The sequence below is a fragment of the Oenanthe melanoleuca genome, chromosome 1 (assembly GCF_029582105.1).
Source record: "Oenanthe melanoleuca isolate GR-GAL-2019-014 chromosome 1, OMel1.0, whole genome shotgun sequence".
NCBI classification, from domain to species: Eukaryota; Metazoa; Chordata; class Aves; order Passeriformes; family Muscicapidae; genus Oenanthe; species Oenanthe melanoleuca.
In genome coordinates this window covers 102,018,937-102,046,242 of record NC_079333.1, presented here as the reverse complement: position 1 = coordinate 102,046,242, position 27,306 = coordinate 102,018,937, and the positions used below count along the sequence as shown (strand labels likewise).

The 27,306-nt window shown below is 33.1% G+C and overlaps 1 protein-coding gene across 3 annotated transcripts in view; it reads left to right on the top strand.

Annotated features, from left to right (window-relative positions):
* DMD (dystrophin) overlaps positions 1–27,306 on the top strand; it is a 1,135,346-nt gene that overhangs the window by 587,821 nt on the left and 520,219 nt on the right. For all 3 annotated transcript variants that reach the window (XM_056512754.1, XM_056512922.1, XM_056512842.1), the window contains one exon: positions 9,695–9,845. In XM_056512754.1, coding sequence (XP_056368729.1) covers positions 9,695–9,845 — 151 coding nt within the window. The remainder of the gene's footprint in view (positions 1–9,694; positions 9,846–27,306) is intronic.

Here is a 27,306-nt window from a genome sequence, read left to right as displayed (position 1 = left end):
ACTTATGTATCTGCCAAGCAGACCTGAGGAGTTGGAGAAAAAATGTATTGCTAGGCTGGAAATTCCTGAGATGCCAGCCACAAGGTAAGGTGGGAAATATGATGTATAAGGACAGGGAATTGAAGCCTTTTCAGTCCCTGTTGTAAATCTGCACTTCTTAGTTGTACCTTATTGCTCTTAAAAGCATCTTGTTTTTTTCCTGTGAAAACTGAATTGTTCATCATGCTAAATATTAATAGTTTACAAGACATACTTCCTTCTAACAAGGAGGATCAGTATTGAAAGACAAAAAATTATATTATTCAGCACAAACCTTGCTCTGCTCCTTCTTCTCCTATGTGTTGTTCACAGTTTTCCTCCAGATTCTGTCCTGCTTCAGTTTTCTTTTTTGCAAATTTAATGAAACAGTAAATGTTACTGCAGTCCAAACTATAGATATTTATTTTGCTTTGAGCAAAAGCGTAAACCTGCTTGGAAGATTTATTTCCAAATTCCAAACTCCTTGATTTTATGGGCAAATAAAAACATCTACATTAAGTTCAACATAAGCCTGTGTTACATAACGATAAAAATTCTCATTGTGAATCCTGAAAAATTTTCCTAGAAAGAGTTCTCAGAAGATTTTTATGACACAAAAAATTCTGTATCTCCCAGAGGCTGCAGTTGCAGAAAGAAATAGGCCAAATGTACATAATTCAAAACATTTTCTTTGACTTAATGTCACATAGTGCCTGATTAATGTTTTTGTATGACACAAAGGAGTGATAAAGACCCTGATACTCTTATTGCTGCAAACATGTGAAGTGGTTATGGCCAATTAACATGACTATGTGTGCATGTTTAAAGGATGGGCAGCTCCATCATGCTGCCCAACTGTTTATGCTAATAAAGTACCCAAGGCTCTCTTCTGTGATATAATACTGAAAAGATTCATGGCTCTGAATTTTCATACCAAAGTGGGTCTGTCTAAAACAACAAAATATGAATTATGAAAAATTCTCTTCATGAAATACGCAACATGAGTATTCTGCAGAGCTTTGTGCATCACTTTGGTAAGTTTATCTGCAGAGAAATAAAATATGCCTTATTAAATAGTTAGGTTGCAGTAGCAGTGGCAAAGTATGGGCATTTTAATCAGGTGTCTCTTAATGTACCTGACAGTTCAATTAACAGGTATTAACTAAAAATATCTCTAGCTGTGACACTTAACAACTAAAAGTTAATTGTATCTTCTTTGAAATATTTTTCTTTTTATAATTTGTTATGCCCAAAATCTAATTATAGTTCTTTAGGATCACAATTGCATATTGTTCTGCAAGAAAGTAGAAGTTATTGCACTCAAACAGAGGAGAATGGAATATATTAATTATATATTTAAACAGACATCTAATATCTCAATATAAACTTTAAATGAATGAATAAACAAATTGTTATGACTAATTTAAAGACTGCTAATCTAAATACACATATATTCTACTAATTACTTTCTTTACTGAGTGTGAATAAAGATTATTAAACTGAACATATCAGAGTTAAGTTTATTTTTAAGTTCCATTTTGGAGCTTTTATTCTGACAATAATACTTACTGTCCAGTGGGACTGGCATATGGACTATATGAAAGATCAGAGACAGGATATGTGAGATTCTTTTCTCTGATAAGCAGGCTATGTCTGCTCAGCTCCTATTGATTCTTGCTGTATTGCTGTATCCCCAAAGCCTAGATTTCTGGTTAGCTTCTGTATTCTAAAACAAAACAAAAAATGGTGTTTGAGATAGGAGATAAGTGAAGACAGAAACTGCATTAAACTGACCTGTCACAGTCTTAATCTGCATAGCCTTAGAGTTTCTCAATTGTATTATTTTTTTTTCCTCCTGATTACTGAAGTGCAATGCAGATTCTTCACTGCTCAAAAAGATTTATAAAAGCCTTTGCAGTGGTAGCTGACCATGTAATATTGTATAAAGCTGGCCTCTAGCATCATCTCAGCAACAATTTATTTGAATTTATATTTTGCTTGTATAATTTGAACTACTTTCATGTATATTTTATTTTTTGAGATCAGTGATGAACAGATAGGATGATCTGCTTGGGATTCTTTACTAGGCCCAGAATCACAGAATACCCTGAGTTGAAAGGGACCCACAAAGATCTTTGAGTCCAGCTCCTGGCCCTGCACAGGAGAGTTTTAGAGTCACACCCTGTGCCTTGGAGTTCTGCAAAAACTCCTTGAGCTCTGCCAGGCTGGTGCTGTGAGCACTGTCCTGGGGAGCTGTTCAGTGCCCAGCCACCCTCTGGGGGAAGAACCCTTTCCTGATATCCAACCTAAACCTCCCCTGTATGGGACAGCCACAGTTTATGCTTCTGAGAGTTACCTCCTGCACTCATACTTATTTTCTGGAAGTTATTCCATCCAGTCATTAGAAACTTTCCTAACTGAGTTGGATCAAGTGGTACAATATGACTTCTCTACTGCATGTTAGACTAGAGATAATAACCTTCTGATATTGGCCCTTGTAGTCATCTCTACATTGTTTAAATTCTCCATATTACAATCATATGCATTAGCCAAATTATCTTTTGCTATTTATTCATAAAGAACTTCTAGCTTGATAAATTTTACTAGACAGTGTTGAATGTTCTTTTTTATTCACAAGGCTAATATATATATATAATATTCTGAACATTTATCTTTTGTAAATCAGTGTGTATAATTAGGGTATCTATATATATGGTGAATACATATGTGTATAAATAAATGTTCATATAAATAAAATCCCTCCTAAACATGCCACTTACTTTTTTAATAGGATTTAGGTGATACTAGTTGCCATTGTCATGGCAACCTTTACCATTCAACTCTTTTTCTACAAAATGCATTGTCTTTTTCCTGTTTCTCCTAGACATTTCAAATACTTTTATTTATTACAGTAAATCATTATTCACAGAGGTTAAAGGTAAAAAACAAGTTTTCAAATGCCACTACTGTTAAAATGCTTATTAATTCTAATGCTACTGGAAAATATGCTGAGTATAGTATAGATATTTGTTTGTTTTCTATTGTGCTAACAAGTGTCAGAAATATTTAAGATTTTTTTTTAAACACAGTAAAGAGACTGTAAGGTATTTAATCTAAACAGGCTCTTTATGACTTACAAATGTTTTCTCTTTGATAGTAGTATGCTGAACACTTTCCTCTATCAATACAGTTTTCTCTGCTTTTCCATTCCTTTATGTCCTGTAAGTCATCAGCATCTTAGTTTCAGAAAAAACAGAAGTGTTATCTATGTGCTACTCTTACAATAAGACCTAGTAACTGTTACTCGGACCTAGTTTTCTTGACTCAAATGAATTTTCCAAAAAAAGGGAAAGGGGTCTACATGAAATTTTATTGTAAACTTAAAACAAACAACAAAAACAAAAACAAAAACAAACATAAGAACAAAAAAAAAAAAAAAAAAAAAAAAAAAAAAAAGAAAAAAACAAAAACCAACAAACCCAACAATCGCTTATTATAAAGGTTTTTAATCAACTGAAAACCTATAAAAGACAAAAAATACCTGTGCCAATACAGGCATCAGCACTTTAAGAAGATAATTCTAAGTGCTCTATTATTACTATGATTTTCAGTGAAAAAAGGACATCTAATTTTCCAGTATATATATTTCTGTACACATCTACCACACCTTAAACAGAATAAATAACATCTTTCAGGCTTAGGGAGTCAACAGCCAGCATTAACTGGTATCATTGGTTTTCTGTTATTCTTCTTGCTCTAAAGCCACCATGGCAGGGGGATTTCAAGATAGGAAGTGGAAACATAAAATTGAACAGGGCAATTTTGAAGGATAAAACATGTTATTACAGGTTGAACTAAGAACTCTGTCATTGGAAATCATGGGATTTAAGCACTTCATAGTAATTACAGGGGACTACTGAGGGGACATTCTGTAATACATTGCATGACACATACTTATGCTCTATGCCACAAATTCACTGAAATTAATTTTTTAAATTTATGAATTATGATGGTAATTTGAGGAATTTCTGAGAACTTATTTCTCCCAACTGGATATGATTTTCCAGCTCTCTATAAATCTGGGTCATGCAAAATAAATGTTGCACCTGTCTCTGCGTCCAGGCTGTGGAAACTATAATCGAGCCTTGTCCCAGACTGGATCTGAACTGCAGCAGAACCTGGGAACCAGAATGGGATGCTGGATGTCACTGGTACTGACTGAGAATCTGTCCATGAGTATTTTGTCTGGGCTGGGATCAGCTGCTGGCTGTGCTCTGTCTCACACCAAGGGGTGCTCTGGATTTAGCTCAGGTGTAACCCAGGTGGAAGAGGCTCTCTCCAGAGCCTGTCCAGTGTGCTCCAGCAGTTAATGGACACCTGGGCAGTGGGATGTGGGTGTAGCTGGGCAGTCCAGGCAGTCTAACACCCCTAGTGGGACGTGTGTCCTCTGTGGCTGCCCCACCTTCCAGCCACCAGCCTGCAGCCACAGGAACTGGGACACTGAAGGACAGTGGAAATCCTTGCTCAATGTGCTGTGTGAACAGCAGCACACAGGCCATGTGAGGCTTCCAGCTCTGGAGAGCTCCAGAAGGGATGTTTGAGTGTCAGGACACAGCAAGGCTGGGCTAAGGAGCTGCAAGCAGGGACCTCTCCCAAAGTTCCCACAGCACCTAAAAGAGAAGAGCAAAGCTGCTCAAAGGTGATGTGGACAGACTGACAGAGTAGCCCAGGTCAAGGTCTGAGTTTAAAAATGGCCCTGAAGCCCTGAGCAGAAGCCCCAGGTGAGGTTTCTCACAGTCTTTGCTCACTAAAGGCTGATGACAGCTCATGCTGCTGTGCCGCAGCAGGACTGGCCTTGAGCAGGTCAGAGCCCCTGGGGTGGGGAAAGGAGAACATCACCCTCACAGCCAGAAGTTAATGTGATTTTTCACTCATATTTAATTTTATCAGATGGATGCAACCATAGAGTGGGTAATACTAACACACTGCAGTATCCTGGCTGGAAATGCAGTGTGCACTGGCACCTTTTGAGGATGAAATGTGTATAATACCCTTCACATGCAGGCAGAAATACTGGTTTGGATTTCCATAAAATCAAACCACTGTTTGTTCCATGTAAAATTTTTTATTTAGTGTTTCCTTATCATGCTTTTAATGGTTACACTTGAGAAAATTAAGAAATTCGTAGTTTTATTGCCTATTTCATGGATATTTTTAATGTATAAGACAGTTGCAAAATATGCTACTCTTTCATCTAGGTCTCATTTAATCAAGCATTACTTTATTTTCTCTGGGGAAAAAGTTTTTACCTACCCTTAATTTAGGTGTTGAGGCAAAGTTCTCTAAAATACATTATTGCATCTCTGTTCTGATGAAGGAAAACTTTGCAGGAAATAAAGAATTGGAATTCTGAAGTTCATATGCCTAATAAATAGTTTTAGTTAGTGTAGAAAAAGAATCTGTGTTTTATAAATTATACAAAGTGTTTCTGTTTAAACTATTGATGCACAGCATCCATTAGAATTCAATGCATTTGCTGTATAATTATTAATTGTAAATGGTTATAAGTTTATTGCTCTCTCATGTATAATAAAAATGGATTTGTATATGCATAAAAACCAAGAATGGCTGACATGACCTTGCTTTTTCTTTGCCAATTTAGTTGTCATTTTCTTTGATAGAGATGGACACTGAATCGTATGATATCAGTAACTAAGGCAAGAAGAATAATACAATCAATACAATTCAAGATATCCAAATACTTATAATGTAATTGTAATGTAGAATGCTTTTAATTTATGTCATGCTGCAGAACCTACTTTCTGGGAAGAGGAGAGAAATTACTTTTGAATTGATGGATGGCATTGCCATAGTTGTTTTGGTTGCAGTTCATTATTTATTTGGTGGTTTATGGGTGAAAGACAGGCTGCAAAGGTGTGAATAGAATATGTAGAGCTAAGTGTTGTCCCAGAATGGACCCACAGCAAAACCTGAGATCAAGATCAAGATATAGCAGTGTCTACAATGAAATAATCACCTTGAGTCCAAATGCAGAGAGGATATAGAAATTAAGTATAAATTAAGAACTCACATTAATTCTATGAAGTCAAATGAAAACATGAAAACCTCTAAAAATGGCTTAGCTCTTCCTTTAAGCAATTTAATTGTAGAAGTTGTTTGACAAAAACAAGGGGTTTTTTTAGTTATCTTTAAGAATGGCCTTAAATAGTAAAGTTAATGCTCTCACATTCTAATACATAATTATTTATACTACTTTGATGTTTGGTGTATTTTTTACAAGGTGCTAATTGTGCTGAATCAAGCTGACAAAACTGGAAAATTTGTGGGTTAATATTAGCATATTCCTACAGTAAATTGTTTAACAACTGCATAGAAATGAAGTTTACAGAATATTTTTCCCAATACGAAGAATAAAATGCATGTTTCTTACAGTAACAATTTCTATGACATAAATCATGTCCTTTGGGAAATTGTATAAATAATAACATTCTTTTTCTTGTGGGTCAATTGATTGTGATGTTTTGCTAAACTGGAATCTATTACAAAAGTGGGTTTCATAGTTTATCGAGGAATGTTATCAAAATATCTAGGAATTAATTAAAACATAGATGCAAAATTGAGATTTGGTTTGCAACAACAAACCAATAGCATTCTGTACCCCATCTTGTTTGTGTCTTTCCTGTTTTCAAAGGTCTTTCCTTTCACTTTTTCAGAGCTTCTTAAAAACTCCTGTCTTGTGACAAAGAACATCAAGTGCAATCCCATTATATAGTTTAGAGTTCCACTGACAGTACATCCAAATTGACATTTGTAAATCTCTGTGCAATATCATATACAGTGCTACCAAAGAATTTTATTTATAGAAGATCAGGTCCAAAGGTTCAGAAAAGAGGAAGGAAGGAAACAACCAATAGTTTCATGACTTAATATAAATTGTGCTGTGTATTACCCCAGCAGTTATCTTTGGTTGTTTGCTTTTTTTTTTTTTTTTTTTTTTTTTTCTTTCTTTCTTGCTCTCCAGAGGCAAAATAAAACCATTAGGTACTAATATGTTAAAATGAAATTGCTCCCACAAGCCACTGCTTAACATGGTCCCTGATGGAATGTCAGTACATGAAAAAATTGGGCTAGTGTGACAGTTGTTTTTTGCTTATCAACCCAAACATGCTCAAGATAGAGGAACAAAGCTTGTTGTACATGTACAATGCTTATGTGCTTTGTAATGTATGTGCTTTGTAATTCTCATCCAGAACCTCCTGCTTGGCTTCAGGGTGTTTCTGTGCACACTGTTATTGAGCACGTGCTAAGAAAACCAGAGAGAAGGACACATCAGAAAGGAAATAGTGCCCAGACTTCACACAGTCACCCAATATCCACTGTTAGTGGCCACCCATAAGCCACTATTTTGGCTTATCCCTGTCAGAGGGAAAGGGTTTGAGCAGATGAAAACATGGGTGAATGCCTACGCTGGGTATTTTAGCTCAGTGCTTGTCTCTGATGGCAGGGGTGGGTCCCTGGTAAGGGTTTACAAGCCCTTTAATTTTCCTCTGCTCCAAATTGTGTGCTTGGGGATTCCTGAGGCAGACAAGAGCATTCTGAGTTTCCACAGTCTCAGAGTGCTATTCTCTTATGAATTTATTCTCCATGAAGCTGTGCCAAGGCTTCAGCAATTTAGCTGTTCAGCGTTGGTTGTTAATTAGGCTTCTCCTTTTGTGGGTGTTGAACTTGCCACCTGGTAGCAGGATTGCACATGGTAAAGCAAGCAAACAAACAAACAAAAGCATCTTTGTTTTTAAAGTTTAAAAAGCTTTGGAAGTAGTATTGTGTGTGAGCAGATGTAATAGAGATTCAGCAGGGGAAACTCTCATTTAGAAACTCAGGACAGGTATAACCTCCCAGAGCTGGATGATGTTCAAATGGACCCACACCTGCCACTGCAGCAAAATTTACAATTCCTCTTAACTTGTAACAGTATTTAGGTATTTAATCACTGCAAGAGCCTTGAATTTTAGTCACTTGGCCTGTTGATAAATTCTCTCTGTTTTTTACTAATGTTTTATATTGGTTTATACGTATACTGAGAGTAACAATGTTTTTTTTAGACATGAGCAATAATCACTGGAAACTTTTAAGCTTTAAATATGCATATCTTGATGCAACTTTTTTCTTCTCCTTACGACTGTTATTTCCCAGAGCAAAAAGGGAGGAAGAATGTAAAGTGATGGGAGACTCAGTTTGCAACTTCTGGAATGCAAATTCAACTATACTAATATCAACCCCTACTGAACTTTTACATTTAAGCTTCTGATAAGCTTCCCATGCTGAGAAGAGTAATTGTGCTTTGTGAGGAATGTTTTGATATAGTGTCAAAAATGTGAAACTATTCTGGACCAAAAGAAATGGAATTTTAATTTTATTTTCTGTGTGGGTTTTTTTATAAGTAAAATTATTCTTTTCCTTGTAACTCTGAGTAAGGTTGTTATTAAAAAAAACCCAAAAAAACAACAAACCTGTTATAATGTGCCTTTCAATTATGTTTTGACTATTTTTGAACAATAAAAAAAGATAACCATGATAAATTATCACAGTCATTTTAATAAATAAGTTAGATGAGTGACCACAATATTTAATCGGGTCAATAGTCTGCTTATATTTTCTTCTAAAAAATGAAAAATCCTCAGTTAAATGGAAAAGATTATCTGTATTCCCTCATAGTAATGTCATTTTCTTTGGTGAATTAAACTTCTTAACATTCAAATAATCGGATAGTTTGCCCATACAGAACCAGATTATCTCCTAGAGAAATAATTGAGCATCTTTGTTTTTATCCTTTAAATACATCCTAAAATCTATTATAATCCTGTAAAGGAGGATTATTAAACCAAACAACAGTAGCACATTTAATGATGATCTTCTAACAAAACATTCTAGCTTAGCTCTGATTAGTAATTACATTTCCACACCAATCTAACACACAGGATAACTGAAATTCTTAAAATGTAGGCTATCTGCAAACTCCTTTTATAATCTGTTTTATAATCTGACTTCATTTAATTTCTTTAGTATTTGGCAGTGGCCAAGTCAAACAGTTCTTGAAGCAGAAGATCAATCAGTCACTTTAGACAAAAACAGATCAGATCTTCCCAAAGTGCTGGAAGTACTTATCTGGTCTTTTTGTAGTGAACTGTAGACTTGCAGACATGGCATTAATATTTTTCATCCTTATTTATTGTTCAAAAGTCTATTTTTTAATGTTCCATTTTTTTAATCATCCTTTAATTTCAGGACTTTCTTTTTCTTTTGGAGTGTAATTATCATTATAAAATACTCAAAATGAATCATAGGAACAGGTTTTATTAAAGAGTCTCTTTGCACAATACAGGTGAAAATTCACTTGAAGACCACTGCATTTTCTTGAAAAGGTTTTTAAAACTGATAAAACACTGATTTTTGATGCATTTGCATAGTGATAATTTCACTTCAGAGGTACTGCCATATTGCCATTTGATATAACTGTTATGAAAGCTTATATATTATGCCATTAATATTATACTGATTCTAACCTGAGACAGCCAACATTATTCTCTTTATTTTTCCTGTAGTCAATAAATAAAGTATCAATAAATTGTTATTTCATCTCCTTTTACACTTGCAGACGGTTTGACAAATCTTTGGAAAAGTGGCAGATTTTTCATTCTGACATGAAGAGATTTAATCATTGGCTAAGTGAAACTGAAGAGAAGCTGTCAAGAGCACAGATAGAGGCTGGAGACGTGGGGCTTGTGAAAACCAAGCAATTTATCCAGGTAGGATTTGATTAGTCTATATTCTGTTTTTCTGTAGGGTTTAGGAAATTTTCAGGTCTGGGTAATCTGTATAGTTTTGCTGTTCATTTAAGAATGATTTCTAGTGCTGAGTGGACAGTGACAATTTTGTTCAGATGTGTCTGTTGTTCTGGTTAACTAAGAATTTTCATTAGCTTGCTGTAAGATACATTTTTTTAAATGAAATAAGATATGGGATGACATGGTATATTGTGATACTTTCATAGTTACATATTTCTTTACTTAAAGTGCTTGTAAATTTTCATGACCAGCAGGAGTATCAGATTTAATTTTAAATTCTTGTGGAAGAAATGTGATTAGTCATTGAGCTGTACAAGAGATATTCTGTGAATAATGTCTTGCAAGTATTGCTTATTTTGTTTCATGTTTTAATCAAAGGACCTGGAGGATGCTTTTATTTGTGAAATGCAGTGTGACAGAATAGCCACTTAGCTGCTATGTGTCCAGCTCCAATTTGAATGCTTTTCATCTTGCAAGCTCTTTGAGCATCATAAGGAAAATAATAACTCTAGTTTCTTGGAAGTTTGTTTCATTTCCCTCTTATGTGATTCAAATGGTAATGGGTATGAAGAATTAATTCCAAACTGATGTTTTGGAAGTAGATAGTTTCAGCTGAATAACTTGACCAAACTCTGGATTCATAATATAAATTATTACTAGAACACAAGAAAAAAATGCTCTTAAAGTAATTGGCATTTGTACATTTGAATTGCTGTATTGAATTACTTGATTTCAGGTTGAAAGAAGATAGGTCTGTCTAACATTAAAGCCAGATGGTTTTTTGAATGCAACACTAACCTACTTCTTGGCCTACAGTTAAAAAAGTAAATCATGTCATTTGAATTTTAATATTTCAAGTCAATTTTTTAAAGATTTACACTATTATTTCTCGAATGTAAAACTGCTGAACTGAAAATAAAACAAAATTGTGTGATGCAAGTATTAAAAAAAAGATACAACTGTTAAGTAACACACTAAGCTGAAGAATTTAAAATAACAATTAAAACTTTTTTTCTGCACATTACTTTCAATACTGAAGAAAGGTGCCTGAGATCTGATTTACAAAGTAGAATGTCATCAGGGAATTAAAGATGCTTTTTTGCTGAATGTGTAAAAGGTAGAAGAGCTTATGTGTGTCTTCTCTGAAACTTCAACTCCCTTTCTCTGTCCCACAATTTGAAAACATATGTATTAATTACTAAAGAAAGATGTGTATCTAGATTGACACAAAGGTGTTACAAAGCCTTGGCCATTCTCCTGTGCTTTGTCTGTGGCCATCACCTTTCTTGGCACTATTTTTAGATCCTTGAGCAGCTTCAAATAAGGATTACAAACAAAAACTGGATTCGTGGGGGGGAAAAATGTCTCATTTTTTTTCTAACCCCTTGCTAAATGAGTACTTACCCTTGGAGGAGGTTGACTTTTGAGAGTGCCAAGACAGAGGTGAGATATATTATAGATATTACAAATTCACTGAGTGTGTAGAGCATTTCAAAGTCTCAGCAGATTATAAGCATTATTTTCTTATCATCATTAAGAAAGAGGTTCATCCCAAACTAAACATCACACTGAAAGACCCTGAGATAATGTCTGGTTATGCAGAAACTTATTTCAGTTTTAGAAGACTGTTTCTGTTGTAAATTTCCCTTTCACCTAGCCTCCTTTTCATTTGTTATCCATTTATTATTTTCTCAACATATGAGAACATTTTGAATATATGATTGCAGAGTGTTCTTTTCTGCCATCCATCAAGCTTTTTCTTTCTTCCCTTCTCTCTTATGTTAGAAATCCCATGAACTCATGAATTTGTCAGTCAAAAATTTTGTTTAGTTCAGTACAAGAGACAAAAATCTACCTTTCTAATTAAAATTCAAGTGCAAAAACATTCCAACTAACCTCAAGAATGCAGATCTAATGTTAGTTAACATTTATTTGTGACAGAATGCTAAGTCTGAAGTTGCACTGTTTCCATTCTTTTCATTGATTCTTTATTTTGCTGGGTCTTGTTTCAAAAGTGTTAGGCTTCTGTGAGGCAGACTGAAGAGATCATTAGAATTTCCATTAGGGAAACAGTTAAAACAGCTGAGCGTTCTGATTTACTCAAGTAGCAACTTGTTTTATTAATGAGATCATGCTGCTTAGTGAACCGTATTCAGAATTAACAGGATTTGTTTGAAAATGCTTTACAAGCAAGTGAATAGTCTGGTGCTCGACAAGGAACCATTTTAGAAATACAAAAATATACAAAACCTTCAGATGTGTAATATTATTTCTGAGTAGGACTACTTTGGAAAAGTAAAGATTAATGTGTTCATTAATATTCAATAAATACATAGAGTCAAATGCTTATATAAAATGAAATAGTCAACAGTATGATTAGATGATTATGTTAATAGAGGTTAAAATGTAATTACATTTTTCAGGTGTGTTTGGGGAGGGGAAGTGTGTTCCTTTTTGCTGCATAATGGCATGGTATTAAACAACATTATGTATTATAAATAATGTGAATGAAGCCTAAGAATAGTTTTACTTCAGGTCATGAACTCATGAACTTAAATATTCTTACTGTGAATTTTTCATTCGACTTTCTGAGATCAGAACTTATGGTGATGAGAAGAAATACTGCATTTCAGTTTTTAAGAAAATTTAATTGATGTATTTAATGATTAGGAGATATAAGATTTAAAAGAATGTTTCATGGATAGCACATCATGTAATCCCTTTGAATTGTATTGAACTCTGTCTTTTAAGTAATCAAGGATTTTTTTTTTTTCTCTCATTATTGTGACAGAGAAGTTCTTCTTTTCTCTTTGCTCCTTAATGTTATAACTCCTTCAGCTACCTGCATTTGCACTTAGTTTATTTATTTTGGTGCCAGGACTGAGGTATGGTTCAGTTTTATCTGCTCCTTGATGTTTATCCCCTTCTGTTCTTATCAGCTGCAGTCATTTTCCCTATCGGATCATGTTCAGTACACTAAAGACACACTTTTCTAATCTGCTATCACATGCTAGCCAGACAACTTGTCTCTTACTTCCTGTGCTTATTTCTCTTTCTGGAACATGAGTTCTCAAAGTAGCACACTATTACCCAAACTGAATATCATCTGTATCATCAACTGGGTAGCTCAGGTGCTGTATTTTGTGGTTGCATCTTATCATGGATAAATAGAATTCTCAGTCATCTATCTAAACTTTGTTAATTCATTTTCTTCTCTTGTGATCTGCCTTGCAGCCCTGATCTACATTCCATTCCATAAGAGGGGGGAAAAAACAGGAAGCAAACCAGCAAAACACCATGTTATACTGGAAACTAATGCTAGGTTAATACACATCAAATAATTCAGCAAGGATTAGAATTGGGGTTGGAGGGGATTGTTTGTGTGTCACAGGTACATGCTAAAAATCTTCAAAAAGAGGAATTCTATAACAGTTTCAGAACTGGGTTGTGAAGCTATATGCCTGAATCATTACTTAAGAATTTAAAAATACTATTTTTATTTTTAAAATATAGAACATTCTGAGTATTTGTTCTTTTCATTGGGTTTAAGAATAGCTCAATGGTCTATATTTAGTATCCAATTGTGTATTGAAAGTTTAAATTCATTTTATTATTTTAAGTGGTGCAGTTTCAATGGCAAAATTATGATGTTCTGAGTCTGAATTTTGAAGAAATTTTGCTATACTCATGATGTTAGTTTTTTGTGACTGGTTAGTGATGAGTACTTTATTATGCACAATTTCATTAGTTCAAAAATATTCTTATACGACATTATTAATTTCTTAAGTATTTGTTTTCATTTACTGGCATAAATATCAAGGGTATGGGATTTTTTTAACGTCTCAGAGGACTTGAAATATTGGATGATGGGCCTTATTATTTATACTCAGCCTTCTGAGGATACTCTAGATGTAGAAATTGCTCTGTAAATTACAGATCTAAACTGTTCATACATTGAACTGTCCAGAATTTACATTTTAGAGTACTTAGCCCTACCTGCAATAGGCTTGTGAATGACTCATGCCTTCTCTCCTTTCTGCTGCACCATACTGTCAGAAACTTCATATTTTTGCCCTGTAGATGTTTAAAGTAAGAAATCAAGAATCCAGGCTTCAGTGCTGAAAGCCATGGTCATGCTAATATTTTCTCCCTTTTATATCTAAATTGGATTATATGGATGTTGATGATTTAATAACCACCAAATTTTAACAGTTCTTTCTGGAATAGAGCACAAATGCAATCAGAGTAGAGAGGAGGAAAAAAGTGTTTCAGTGCTCAAGGCCACATATTTTCTACCATGAAAGCACAGTGGTAAGTGGGTGGATAGTTTGCTCTATTTTCCCCCAAATATAAATATTGTAAAAATACTTTTATATAAATATAATGATTTTGGCTTTCGTATTTTAGATTTTGTATTTTTACATTTCCTGCTTTACTGAGTGATAAAGGTTATTCCAATAATTTCTGATTCCCCTTATTCCAGTCTGGATTCAAATGGTTCAATTTTGTTCCACCTGCTTCAATTTTGACTTGTGCTTTTTGAGAGATATTGTCAGAAAACTTGTAGAACGGTAGCAAAATACTCTAGTCAAAGAGATTTCTATCACTGCTTAGTGATTGTATAAGAGAGAGAAAATACATAATTTGGAATAAATGAGAAACCAATTTAGCATTGTTTTAGAAGAATATTTCATTAGAATCAAGGTACATACTAAAATGTTCTTCATATAGCAAGGACATGTCTGGAAGGATATATATCTGACAGGAATGTATTAATGCCTAATATTTTATAACTACAAGAAAGCCCACTATCCCTTACTATTATGTTGAAAAGAGATTCTATAGTCTTTATTTATTTTATTTTATTTTATTTTATTTTATTTTATTTTATTTTATTTTATTTTATTATTTTATTTTGGCTTTTTTTAATGTTCTTCTTATATTTTTACACAGTAAAAATTACTACTTTGACTAAATATCCTGAACCAGGCACTAAAATGGTGTGGACATGATTGCCAGCATACATGACTGTTGTCAGTTCTTAGTTACATATTAACTGGATCACTTATTCAGAGATGACTGATTTTCAGCAATGGAAATACTTCATTTTCACTTAATTCCTAGTAAAATAGTTACTGCTTCTTCCTTACACTATGCAAAATATTAAATAATACTGTGATCTTCACAAGTTAATTTCTGTATATATATAAACCCTTACCTTTTCTTTTGCTGTTTAAAAACTTCTAATTTTGTTACTGCTACTAATGGAAGTGATGAAACAGCAATATAATTTATTTCAAATTTGTAGTAAAAATATTTTCTTATTATTTCAAGCCATAAGAAGTATTTATTCACAAATGAATCTGTTCTTTAATTCTTCTTCACTGCACACAATGCCTAATTTACAGTATCCTATTAAAAGTTTCTAATTAATTTATTGTCACTGGTAGTAGGACATTAAAATGTCTGAAGGCTATGAGAAATAATACATTTAAAGTTGCTTATGAGATTTTGCCTACTCTTGCACCATTAGGTGACAATTTGTGGCTTATATTTAAATTTTATTGTAAATCATGGTATTGTTTATTCTGAAAATTGAATTAAATACTGTAAGTAATTAATTAGAATGCATTTTTCAAACATTTCATTATGAAAATTTTTGAAATAGCTACTAGCACACAGATGTAGAGTGGCATATTTTTTTATACATGAGTAGAATGAATAAATACTGGGGTTTTTTCCTCTGTCTTGAAGAAAACAATGTTCTTGGGCTGGATCACTCAGACTTCATGGTATCTGATTATAACTTCCTCACTGTTTGGGGAAATTCATCCTCAAGTGAGTGCTAGCACATGAGGATCTGGGAAAGAGATTGAGGTCTATACCTATTTCACAAGCATTTTTTTTTGTCTATATATAAAAAATAAAGGAAATGGAGGATGCAATTTTGTTCATATTAATGAATTTATCTTGGTGTCAGGGCTAATCTGGACATTTCTAATCAGTGACATGTACAGATAATACACTAACACACTTCTGAGTCAAATTTATTAATGCTTTTGTCTTGGTACAGAGTAGTTAATCTGACTATGTCTTGGAAGTTTTGGGAAATTGGTGACTAAATGAATGACTGCTTTGAAGGTGGATGATATTGGCTTTTTTTGTCTCACAAAAAAATTTATCTGGCTTACTTCCACAAGTTTTCCAAAAGTATATCTTGTATTGCATCAGAGGTCACTATGACATGTGATTAAATGTGTGGGTGTTGATACACAGATGTGAAGATAATTCTCTGTCACTTAATGACTGGTCAGCCTGGGAGTCTCTAGACGTGGCCAGTAAAAATGCTTACATAAAACAATCAGGGAAGGGTAACACTCTTAGGGAATAACTTTCTATACATATAAGTTCTATAAATTAGTACAACTAGGCCTTGATGGAGCACTTTTCATGGATAGTTTTAATAATCTTATTTAGGACCTTTCATCCCAACAGATTTTCAAACCTCTATCCATCACAAACAGATTTTCATTGCCATCTAAAGCCATAAAGTAAAGCCCTGTAGTAATCAGGCTGGGCAATGCATTAAGTTAATGCTAATATTAAACTTCCTATTTCTTTATATGCTTTCAAAGGAATTTCTTTAAAACTATTTGACAGGTTGTGTTAAACAGTTATCAAATACTTCATTACCAACACTTACTGTAAGAAAATATTTTAGAGAGAAGCTATTTCTTTCTTTTGTGCTAATTAAAGCTCCTGGAAGAAATTTGTTCTCACATTGTTGCTCACATCAAGTCGTGTATGCAATTAATTTTCTTTCTAAAATTGAAAACTGAAAAAAAAATTAAAAGTGGTATTTTTTTAGTGAAGATTATGGCAGAAGTTCAGGACAACATTAGATATTTATGAGAGACATTTTTTGATCTCAATTTTTTTTTTATACTTCAGCAAACAGCAAATATTTTATTTCTCAGTCTTCTAAAAATAAACACAATACAAAGATGCTGTAGCTTCTCATTCAAAATCTAGCCTTTTGATGGGTGAAAAAAACTCCAAAACTATATATGTCTTTAAAATCTGTTTGACTTTACATAATGGAATTAAGACCACTAAAGAAAAAAAAAAAAAAAAAAAAACCAAACAAAAAAAAACCCAACAGACTTTTATTTTATGGGTCCAAGTGTTTTGCATTTGCCGAATATCTTCTAAATTCAAACAGTAATTCTACCCTGGTTCTATTTAAAAGGAGAAATAAATATGTTGTTTTGCCCCCCATAGTGAGACTGCTTACAAACTTCAATTTTCATTGAATGATTGAAGGATATGTAATGTATTGTGGAGTGTGGCAAATTCCAGTTTATGCATTAATCGGAACAAGAGTATAATAGACTGTTGTATTCATCCTCTGACTATATTAAATTTTAGATGTACATATCTCAGAATTTTGCTGATTTCAAAATGGCTTCTTGAGTTTTGCTTTGGTTTGTTATTTTAATAAAGACAGCAAGCCCTTGGCACACATAAGAGACAGTCCTGTCAAAAATGCTAGAAGGGAAAGAAGAAATGAAAGAGAACATATTCTGAACAGCTTTTTCTATATACAATTACTGTATTAGGATGACAAATATTTCTCAGTTTCACAGTATCATGTGTCTCAGCATATCCCTCCAAAAGGTGACCGTCAAAATCAATTGTTTGTCATTTCTTTGGGAATGTAGTTTAAAAGATTTAAAAAGGTGTACTAAAACTAATGAAGGTCTTGCTACTGGGTAGGCAATAGAAGTCAAATTAAAATATTCCGGAAATATTTTTGGTATGTAAAAATAATATTTCTGAATTTCAGGGTCCTAAGATGAGCAGAGAGTTCTATGAATGTTAATTTTCCATTAGTTTGGTGGAAATGGGAACTATTATTCACCTGTGTTATGTAAGAAAGTTCATACTAGTTTTATTCTACTGAAACCTAGAAATAGATGCTGATTATTTTATATAAATTAGGTGATCAGCTTTTTTTATTTATTTTCCATTATTTGATAACTATGTTCTGTTGCTGTCTATAGCAAGATAAAGTGTTTCTCTGCTCCCTCTTAGTGGGTAGAAGATATTAATGACAACTACAGCTCTTTTATTTTTTTCTTTTTGTTTGCTGCATTATCTGGCTATTTATCTCTCATTAAGCTCATCCTGTATTCTATGATTGAGTCACTACAGTTGTCTTAATTTAAAACTGAATATTGTTTCTGGAGACTGTAAGATGAACTAAAGGTTTAGATCACAATACTTTTTTATGTGCTTTTGCAAGAAACACTGCACCAATCTGAACTATAATGCACAAGACATTCTTCCTTTAGCAGTTTTTAACAACTGAATTGGAAGAGATCTGTTCTGCACATTGTATGTTAGTCGTTGAGTTTAATGGGATGAAATGCTAATAGGTATTTATTGTGATGGTTTTAATACTGTTATTTCAGAAAATTAACTCCTTTAAGAAATAAACACAAATATGAATATTTTGTTATGAATGTATTTGAGACTTTTGCTTGTACCTTCAATGGGGAAAAAACAAACAAACAAAACCAACAGAAAACACCACCAAACAAACAAACAAAAACAAAAAACAAAAAACAAAAAACAAAAAAAAAAAAAAAAAAAAAAAAAAAAAAAAAAAAAAAAACAAAAACAAAAAAAAAACCAGAAAAAAACCCCAAAACAATCTGATTTTGTCTACTTAATTTTCCAGAGAATGAGACCCTTTCTTAATTCACTTAAACTATTTGAGAGCTTTTTGTCAAGAAATCTAACAGAATTCTTAGCACAAATTAACATCTGCTCTGAGTGAATGAACATTTGGTAGATGTTGTTCAAGAGTAAAGTAGATCTCAGGAACTGCTCCAATAACACAAAGTACTGTAGTGTTTTCTATTAGATTATAGAGGCTTCAAGGCAAGGATTGTTTGTTTGTAATTGCATAGTCTTGTGATGTGGGGAGTTTTTGCTGGGTTTTCTCTCAAGATCTCAAAGCCAAACTTTGCATTTATGATCAATACAGAGCAGAGGTTAGGAACAGACTGAAAATACTGTAATTAACTTAAATGATTTTGCAATTTAAACTATATACTTACATTTGAGTGGGTACTCTAACATATTTGAACCCACAGGTTGTGTTATATTTATGTACTGTTTTGATTTCTGGAAGATACCAGCATCATTTATGATGACTGACAAGAATTTTTCTTTTGAGTCTTTTGTTAGTACTTATGTTACTTCTGAGTGTTACAGGATTTAGAGCCTCAGAGAAACTCATGCTCCTGGGAACATCGTTGTGATACAGCCTCAAATAAGACCTGTTCTGATATTTTCTAAATTTTCTATCATTATCCTACTTCATTACCTCTTTTTTAGTTGTAATACCTTCAGCAGTGGTTCCTGTTACACGATGTTGAAGATTCTGCAATCTTGCCATAAGCAAGGCAAAATAGAAAGTCAATGAAATGAGGCTGATAAACTTATTATTTTTGTGTTTGTTTGTTTGTTTTAGAAGGGAAAGAAATTTAATGACCCCAACAGTACATGTTTTGTTTTAAAAGTGCTAATAGAAAAGCCATCTAGCAATTAATTCTGGTGACTTGATTTTTTTTTTTTTTTTGCTTCAGTACATCATGCTTTTGGAACACAGGAAATTTAACCATTTGAAAATCCTAAATTCTTAATCAGCAAATATCAAATAGAGGGAATGACCTAATTACAATTCAATTAGGCAATGACCCAATTACAGATTCACCTTAACAACATTCATACCAAAATCAATTCACACACCTGCACATCAAGAGAGATGTACAACTACACCTATATTCTTAAAGGTAATTCCTCTAAATTTCAGTGAGATACTCAGGTCAAATCCCTTAACATTTCTGAGCAGCCATGGGTTGCACATCAAGTAGAGGTGCATGAGGGGTGTCAGCCTGGGCTCATCATCATGAATGCTGCAAACATGAGGGTTCTGGAGCTCCAGAGGCATCCCACTCAAAGGTGCTGCAGCCCACAGTGATCAAGGAGAGCTCAGAGGGATTCACTCAGGACTACTGTTCACAGCATCATGAGATGATTGGCTTCAGTCAGCTGCAAAATTTCCATCCTCACATCAGTTAATACTTGAATTTCCAAAACATTTGGAAGTTTCTTCTGGAACTCCAGCAAAAATGGTGCCATTCCATGTGGGCTGATTCAGGTAGGAAATATTTCAGGGCTGTCAGGGGGTGAGTGATGGTTCCCCACCCTGGTTGGGCAGCTGATGTTCCTGTTGCTGTCAGTGTTGCTCCCCACTGTATCATGTAAGAGCACCTGGTATGGCCAGAGATGCTTCACCCTGCAAGCTGGTCTGGTCAAGTGTTTCATCACTCAGCAGTTTTGGTAAAAGTCTCTCAGGTGCACCTGAAATGGTAGAGCAGGCCTGGGGGTGGAGGAGAAAGGCACCACCACAGCATATTTTTTGTTTCTCCAGAATACCCAAAGTCTAGTAGACAGTTCTATGATGTATGTTGAACATTTCATTTTAATAGATAAATGTTTCTCATTAAAGTGAAAGGTAATGGGTTTTCATGGACATTTGTACTTCATTTATATTTAAAATGCTAGTGGTGATACATCTTTGTTACTGCATTTTTCTGTTATAGAATTCCAATTTATTTTTAAATGGTAATGATGAAACTGGAATTAAATTTTACTGTGTTGGGTTTTTTTGGTTGGTTGTTCTTGTAATTTCTGGTTTTTTTCACATATTCATAGTCAGTCTTTAATTACATTTACAAAGAAATGAACACATTTTCAATGCTATTTAGTATATGGCTAAATCTAATGATTTTGCAGACGATTTGACATTCATGACTTTGTCCATCTTTTACAAAATCTTGTACTGTAGTTACAGAATTTAGGTAACAGCTATATTTGAGAAAAGCACAGAGGAATCATAAACTTTTTATTTCTTTATATGCCTTCAAAGAATTTTACTATCTCCTTTGTCTGTGTCACAATGAAAACTCCATGCGTAGCTGATTCTTTATCACTTTCTTCTGTTCACAATTCTCTTGCTTTCACTTCTTTTCTTCAGAATTGTTGTAGGGTAATTTTTTGATGGTTTGTTGTTTTTTTTTGTTTGTTTGGTTGGTTTTTTTTGTTTGTTTTTTTTTTCATTATAGGAGGGCTCAAGGCTTTGAGCAGGGTCTGCATTCTTTATTCCTAGAGTTAGACTGTACTTTCAGTTGTACTGGTGCATGTGCTGCTTCATTTTCTCTTTGCATACTAACAGACCTATAATTCTCTCTCACTAGAGACCACCCCTTACTCTTCAAATTCTTTAAGAATGCAGGGCTGATTTACTTTTTCCCTAAATACAACTTAAAATCAGACTGCTTAGAGATTTTGACTTCTCTTGGGCTCCAGCAGATTTCCTGAAATCTTGGAGACCATCAACATGAAAGCAATGTTGATTTAAAAAAAAAAAAAAAAAAAAAAAAACAAAACAAATTCCTGTCAATGTGAGCTTTGAGAAACACAGAGCAATGTTAAGAATTTTGAATTATTAAAGTTATTTTGATACTGAACCATCAGTCTGGACTGAGATGGAATTATAAGCATGTTGCAGCAAGAAACAAGTAGGAACATTGTTGTACCCACATTTCCCCAGATAAATTATTTCAAAGAGCAAATATTTTCCTTTTATTTCATTAATATAACTAATCTAGTTACAATACTTAATGCTTTGACTAGATTTATTTTTTATTCTTTTCTAGTTGATTTATTTCTGGTGAGGTCTCAACTTTATGGATTTTAAAGATATGATGTTTTCAAACACAACCCTTGGGGTAACCTAAGTGTATTTTCAGACCACAATCTTTGAATACAACTTTTATTCTTAAACCAATCTTCCTAATTTGGAAAAATTACACTCATCTTGTATTTTGACAGAGAAACATTGAGAATTACAATATATTTTGTCCTGCCTATATGGCAGGATTATTTGCAGTAATACTGTAAGTGATTGAGGGAAAGAATAAACCATTTAGGAATATAAATTGCTTTAGTGAATCATAATCATCTCATGTATGTATGGCTAATTTTCAAATTTTTAAGAGCATCCTAGTCTACTTGACTCTTATATAGGTATCTGAAAAAAGCATGCATTTTCTGTCAGTAGAAATTATTATATTGAGCACATGGCAGCAGGAGAAAAGAAAAAGATAAACTTAATAAAGTTAGTGTGAATGTATAAATTGAGTTTAAATTCTAGAATTAATGGAAAGACAGCAAGTGAAGTTATGTTTAGTATCATCCCATTAAAAATATTTTGAGCTATGTTATAAATGGGATGTGCACCATTTTCTGAAGTTCATTTATGACAAGAATATTTGTAAAAGGCATATATGCAAATAATACTATTCCATATTTTTCACTTATGTTTTAAAATTGTTCACATTCCTCCAAAAACAGAATAATAGCATACAAACATGAAATAATAGAGGAAGAAGATTAGAATATAACTTTAAATTCTCTTTCTAAAATCTCAGAATATGGTAAAATTTTTTGCCGTGTCTTTGAGGAGTCCTTATAAGTAATAATAACTGATGCAGAAAATAAAACTTCAGTTAACATGTAACATATTAAGAACTTTATATTTTCATATGGAAGTTTTTTAGAGTTGCATTTCAAATCAAAATGAGCTTCAGAGAAGAACTTACAGCACCCTATATTATTATGTGCTGTAGACTTGACAGAACTGTTCACAATAACTAGAATTTAGACCATTTTACCATTTGGTCTTGGCAATACTTTCTGTGGTAGCAAAAGAGTTATTCAAAATTTTTTGAATTTTAGAATCTTAATTAAGCTGGTTTATTACTTTGTCAGATACATTGTCTTTTGCTTCATAATGCTGTCAGTAGTACTTCAAGTGGGATGCATACTTTTAAAGTTAACATCAGCAGTTATTATATAATGTTGATTTAAAATCTGTTGAACACCCTTGACCTCAGAGACAGTTTATCATGAAGGCAGAAATTAATCGTGTTAGCTGTGCTTGATCTCATGAAGACAGTACAAATTTAGAAACTATATAAACAGAGCTAGGTAATTATTTTGAGTATTACTGGACTGTCATGCCATAATAGCTTCATCATAATAAGGCACATTAAGCAAGTGATGAAGTGATGAAGTAATATAACAGTAGGCTAAGTAATTCTTTCCCCATTCTGCCATCAAGTTGCTAAAAAAATCTAAAAATAGCACCCCCCCCCTCCAAATTTTAAAATGTTAAAATATAAGTGTCAAGTGTAAGTATGAAATCTGAAATTTTGACTGTCCTCATTTTTGACTATTTTTACTTCTCTGTAGTTAACTCAATTCCTCTTGAATCTATCATTGTTCCATTTTTGCATGGATTTCTGGGTTTTGTTTGCACAGTTACTTTATAGTTCTTAAGATCTTTGTATTTAAATATCTATCTTTAAAATATCTAAAAAAAATCTCTAAATTTTTAAATCTCTAAAATTTTTCAATTTTTTATTTTTTTTTTTAAATCTCTTTTAAAATCTCTAAAATTTTTCAATCCTTTTATTTTCTGACTTCTGGTAAATCTTAGATATTTAAGTACTTTATATAGGAAAGAACCTAAAGAGAGTATAAGAAATAGCAAACCAAAAAAATCAAAATATTAGAAATTGAAATTCAAGTCCTTTGCTTGCCATTAGTCTGTATAATATAGGCTTTATGGGTTTTTTGCAGCAAAGAAAAGCCAAGGAAGTGACCCTTGCATTCTAATAAAATCAGTCTTCCACAACTTTCATTATAGCAGTGAGGAATTCAGATCTCAGCTGTCTGACATGAGGATATGTACTAGTGATTTCCACACATATATCTGAATATATAAATCAAACATATCCGTTTTTGAAGAATGACAGGTCAGGACAAGTACCAGTTAGAGTTTTGCAAGCAGTAACTAACATGCATATTTCAGCATAAAATACTGTATTTGGATGAATATGAGGTTGTTACACAGCTCAAGAATATTCGTCTTCTTCATGGAATTATTTCCAAAGCACCTCTTCAGCTATAACCATGATTTAAACTAACATTATTCCTATTATATTGCCATTATCATTAAAGTAATTCAGAACAATGACCAGTATTGGTCAAAATGCCCTTCTGTCAGATGAGGCAAACTGTTCCTCTCCATTCCATATTTCCAGCCCTCCAATGCTTGCAATCCTAGTGTGAGTCAGAAATCAGCTGCCATATTCTATTAAGTATATAAAAATTGTCCAGATGTCATAATCAAAAGAAAAACATTTGGGGGAAATCTAGAAATCTGTAGTATTTTCTACTATGTTTTTAACCTATTGTCTATAGTCAACAAAAGTCCTAATTTAAGTACAGATATATTATTTAAGCATAGTTCTTTAAGTATAAGAACTTTTTTATTCAAGTCTTACCCAAAGGTCAAAAAATCACACAGAGAGCTTAGAGATCTTAGAGTAAAGCTTAGACAGCTTTACTGTCTTTTATACCATCTCAATCATTTTTTTCCCCATTGGTAAAATTTCAATGGCCTCTCTGATAAATGGAGTGACATTGTAAGTGGTATTTTGCTAGATTTTTTTTACTGTTATTCTGTTTAAATTAAACAAGTGATAATTAAGTTTCTAGTGGCTCTACTGCTTCTCTCTTGCAATTTAATGACTTTACCAGTGTAGATCTGAAGCTGAAGCCACTGATGAGAAAGTATGACCAGATGAGAATTTACACTTTTCCCTACCTCCACAGATGACTGTGCAGAATAAAATTATTCCTAGTTTTGTGAGATTATTTCCTAACCTTCTTAGGACACAGAAAAAAATATTTAATAATATCTACGGTTTTTGAAAAACTGATTTGAAAACACTTCACAACAATAATTTATTTTTTTTTCTGGAATAAGGTCAAGCTTGATTGAAAGCTGGGCAACACCTCCAGTTTCCTTTTTTTCTCTGCTAAAAGTTTAAAATTAACTTCCATAAACAAACAGATTTTTGTTAGTCCGATGGGACATGATAGAAAATGGATCTTCAATTCAGAGCCAGCATATTGTGATTAAAAGTCCCAGTGAGGTTCATAGTTCTTTTTCCATAGCACAAACTGGACTCTGATCTGTTTATAGCTCCTGGGAGAACAATATTGTAGTATAATTTTTACATGTGAATGTAGCACTTTTTCTACCTTGCATAAATCATTCTTTGAAGAAATTTTACATGGCTCTATTGGAAGAAAAAGCTGTGCAAGATATATGGGTACAATGTGGGTAGGGAACATACTCAGATGTGACTCAAAATCACACAGCACTAAACCAAGCAGAAAATATGGTGGAAGAGGTCAGAAATGAAAGCTAAGATAGTTTAGAAACATGATATGGAAATAACATCTTAAAGTATAACACTAAGTTATGTTCAAATGTTTAATTTTTTTTTTTTTTTTTTTTTTTTTTTTGTGTTTCATCATGCACATGATTGATTTCTGAAAGTTAGGACAATGTACCTTTCAGGAGGCATCTAAACATGCAATTTTTTTCCTTGTAGCAATAAAATGGCATCCCTGGAACTTTAGTCCAGATCAAGAAAGAAACAAGTAAAATCTCCCATTATTGGGAAAATTTAAAAAGACAATTTTTATTTTTAATTAAATGCATTCCCTGAAAAAACCCAAAGCAGCTGAGGCTGAACTAAATGTCAATTCAACTGGGATATTACAAGCAGAAAAATCTCTAGAGAATGGCAAAAGCCATCAAAATTATTGGGCTGTCCTTTGCAGCTGCTCTAATATGTCAGCATGCCAACTTTTTGTTTCCATGTTTGGTTGTTGGTTGCCATCTAACGTACCATTCTACTTCATAGAGTTCTACTTCATAGATTTCTGAGTGAATATGATTGCATGCACAGGAAATACATACATACATACATATATATATATATATATATATATATATATATATGTATGTATGTATAGGCTGTTAGCATTCTTATTTTATTTTGTGTGTTCCTTCTACCCAGGCCTTCATTTATAAGGTTTCTGCAAATGCACTCATAAATGAGATGTCAAGATATGCTATTTCTATCTAGAAGAAAATTATCTAGTGATCTTATCTCCACAATCTATCCTACACTGCATGACTGGAGTTTTGAGAGACCTGATCCTGTGTCCTACCACTGGACATCAAAGTATTTAAATGATGTGAAGTGAGGCATGACAAGTAAAATATGAACTGTCATCTATCATTGCAACTCATCCATGTACCTTCATAAATTACTATTATGGTCAGTTTATCAAATATTGTCTCTTTCAGTGTTAGAAACACATGGTCTATCAAGAAAAGCTCATAAAATAAATTTAGAACTCAGATGTTTTTTCCTAAGCAAAGTGAGGGATTTGTCTATGGACCTTGCATTTATTATTTATCTTTTTTGAAAAACATTTTCTAATTATACAGTAATGCTGAGATGTAGTAAAACTAATTTTAAATCATATGCTTTTGTAAAAGTAAGACTAAATGGAAAGGAAAACAGGTGATTTTGAAATGTGACAGTGATGTGGTAAGAAAGCACATCTCTAAAGTGAAGTTTCAGTAACTCCATTGTCAGATTTGCTTTTTCATCTTGCCTTTCTTTACTCTATAAAAGTCCTATTTCTATCATGACTGACATTTTACAAGCTTGGATTAAGGAGTTTACTTGTTTTGGAGAAAATAAGTCATTCACTTTTGAAAGAGTTTTCTTTGCAAAATTTTCAGGAGCTCTTCTGTTCTTAGCAGCCATCTATAAAGGAGATATTATTTTTGGTCAGTGTGTCTCCATGTCTTGTGTAAGAGTGTCAAATAATCTGGGCTAGACAAAGCAGGACTTTGACAAAAAATAGTGATGGTAAAAACTAGTCTCCATTTATTTCTATTCTATCATCTTCAATCAATTCTAAAGTTAGACACATGGATGATTATGTTTTTTTCTTTCTTTCTTTTTTTTTTTTTTCTTTTTACACAGCCTTGATTTTTATAATTTTATCTTACAGACTCATAGGGCAGGTCTGCAATGATAGAAGTAGTAAACTATTGACCTTAATGGAAATAAAAAAGAAGAAAAGGGCCTTATTCCCTTCAGACAATGTTTATCATTAGGTATCTATTTAGAGAGCCAAAGAAAAGAGTAAAGGTGTAATACAGTTCCTGAAGCATCTTGGATTTAATGGAAGCACAGATACTCAGTTGCCAAGGAACTTGATAGTAAGAATGATGACTACCACTAAAAATGTCTCATTTTGAAAAGTATTGACAGGACCTGATTGTGACCATGATAGAGTGAATACAACTATGAAATTCTCACTTTGCCAAATTTTATGGTTGTGA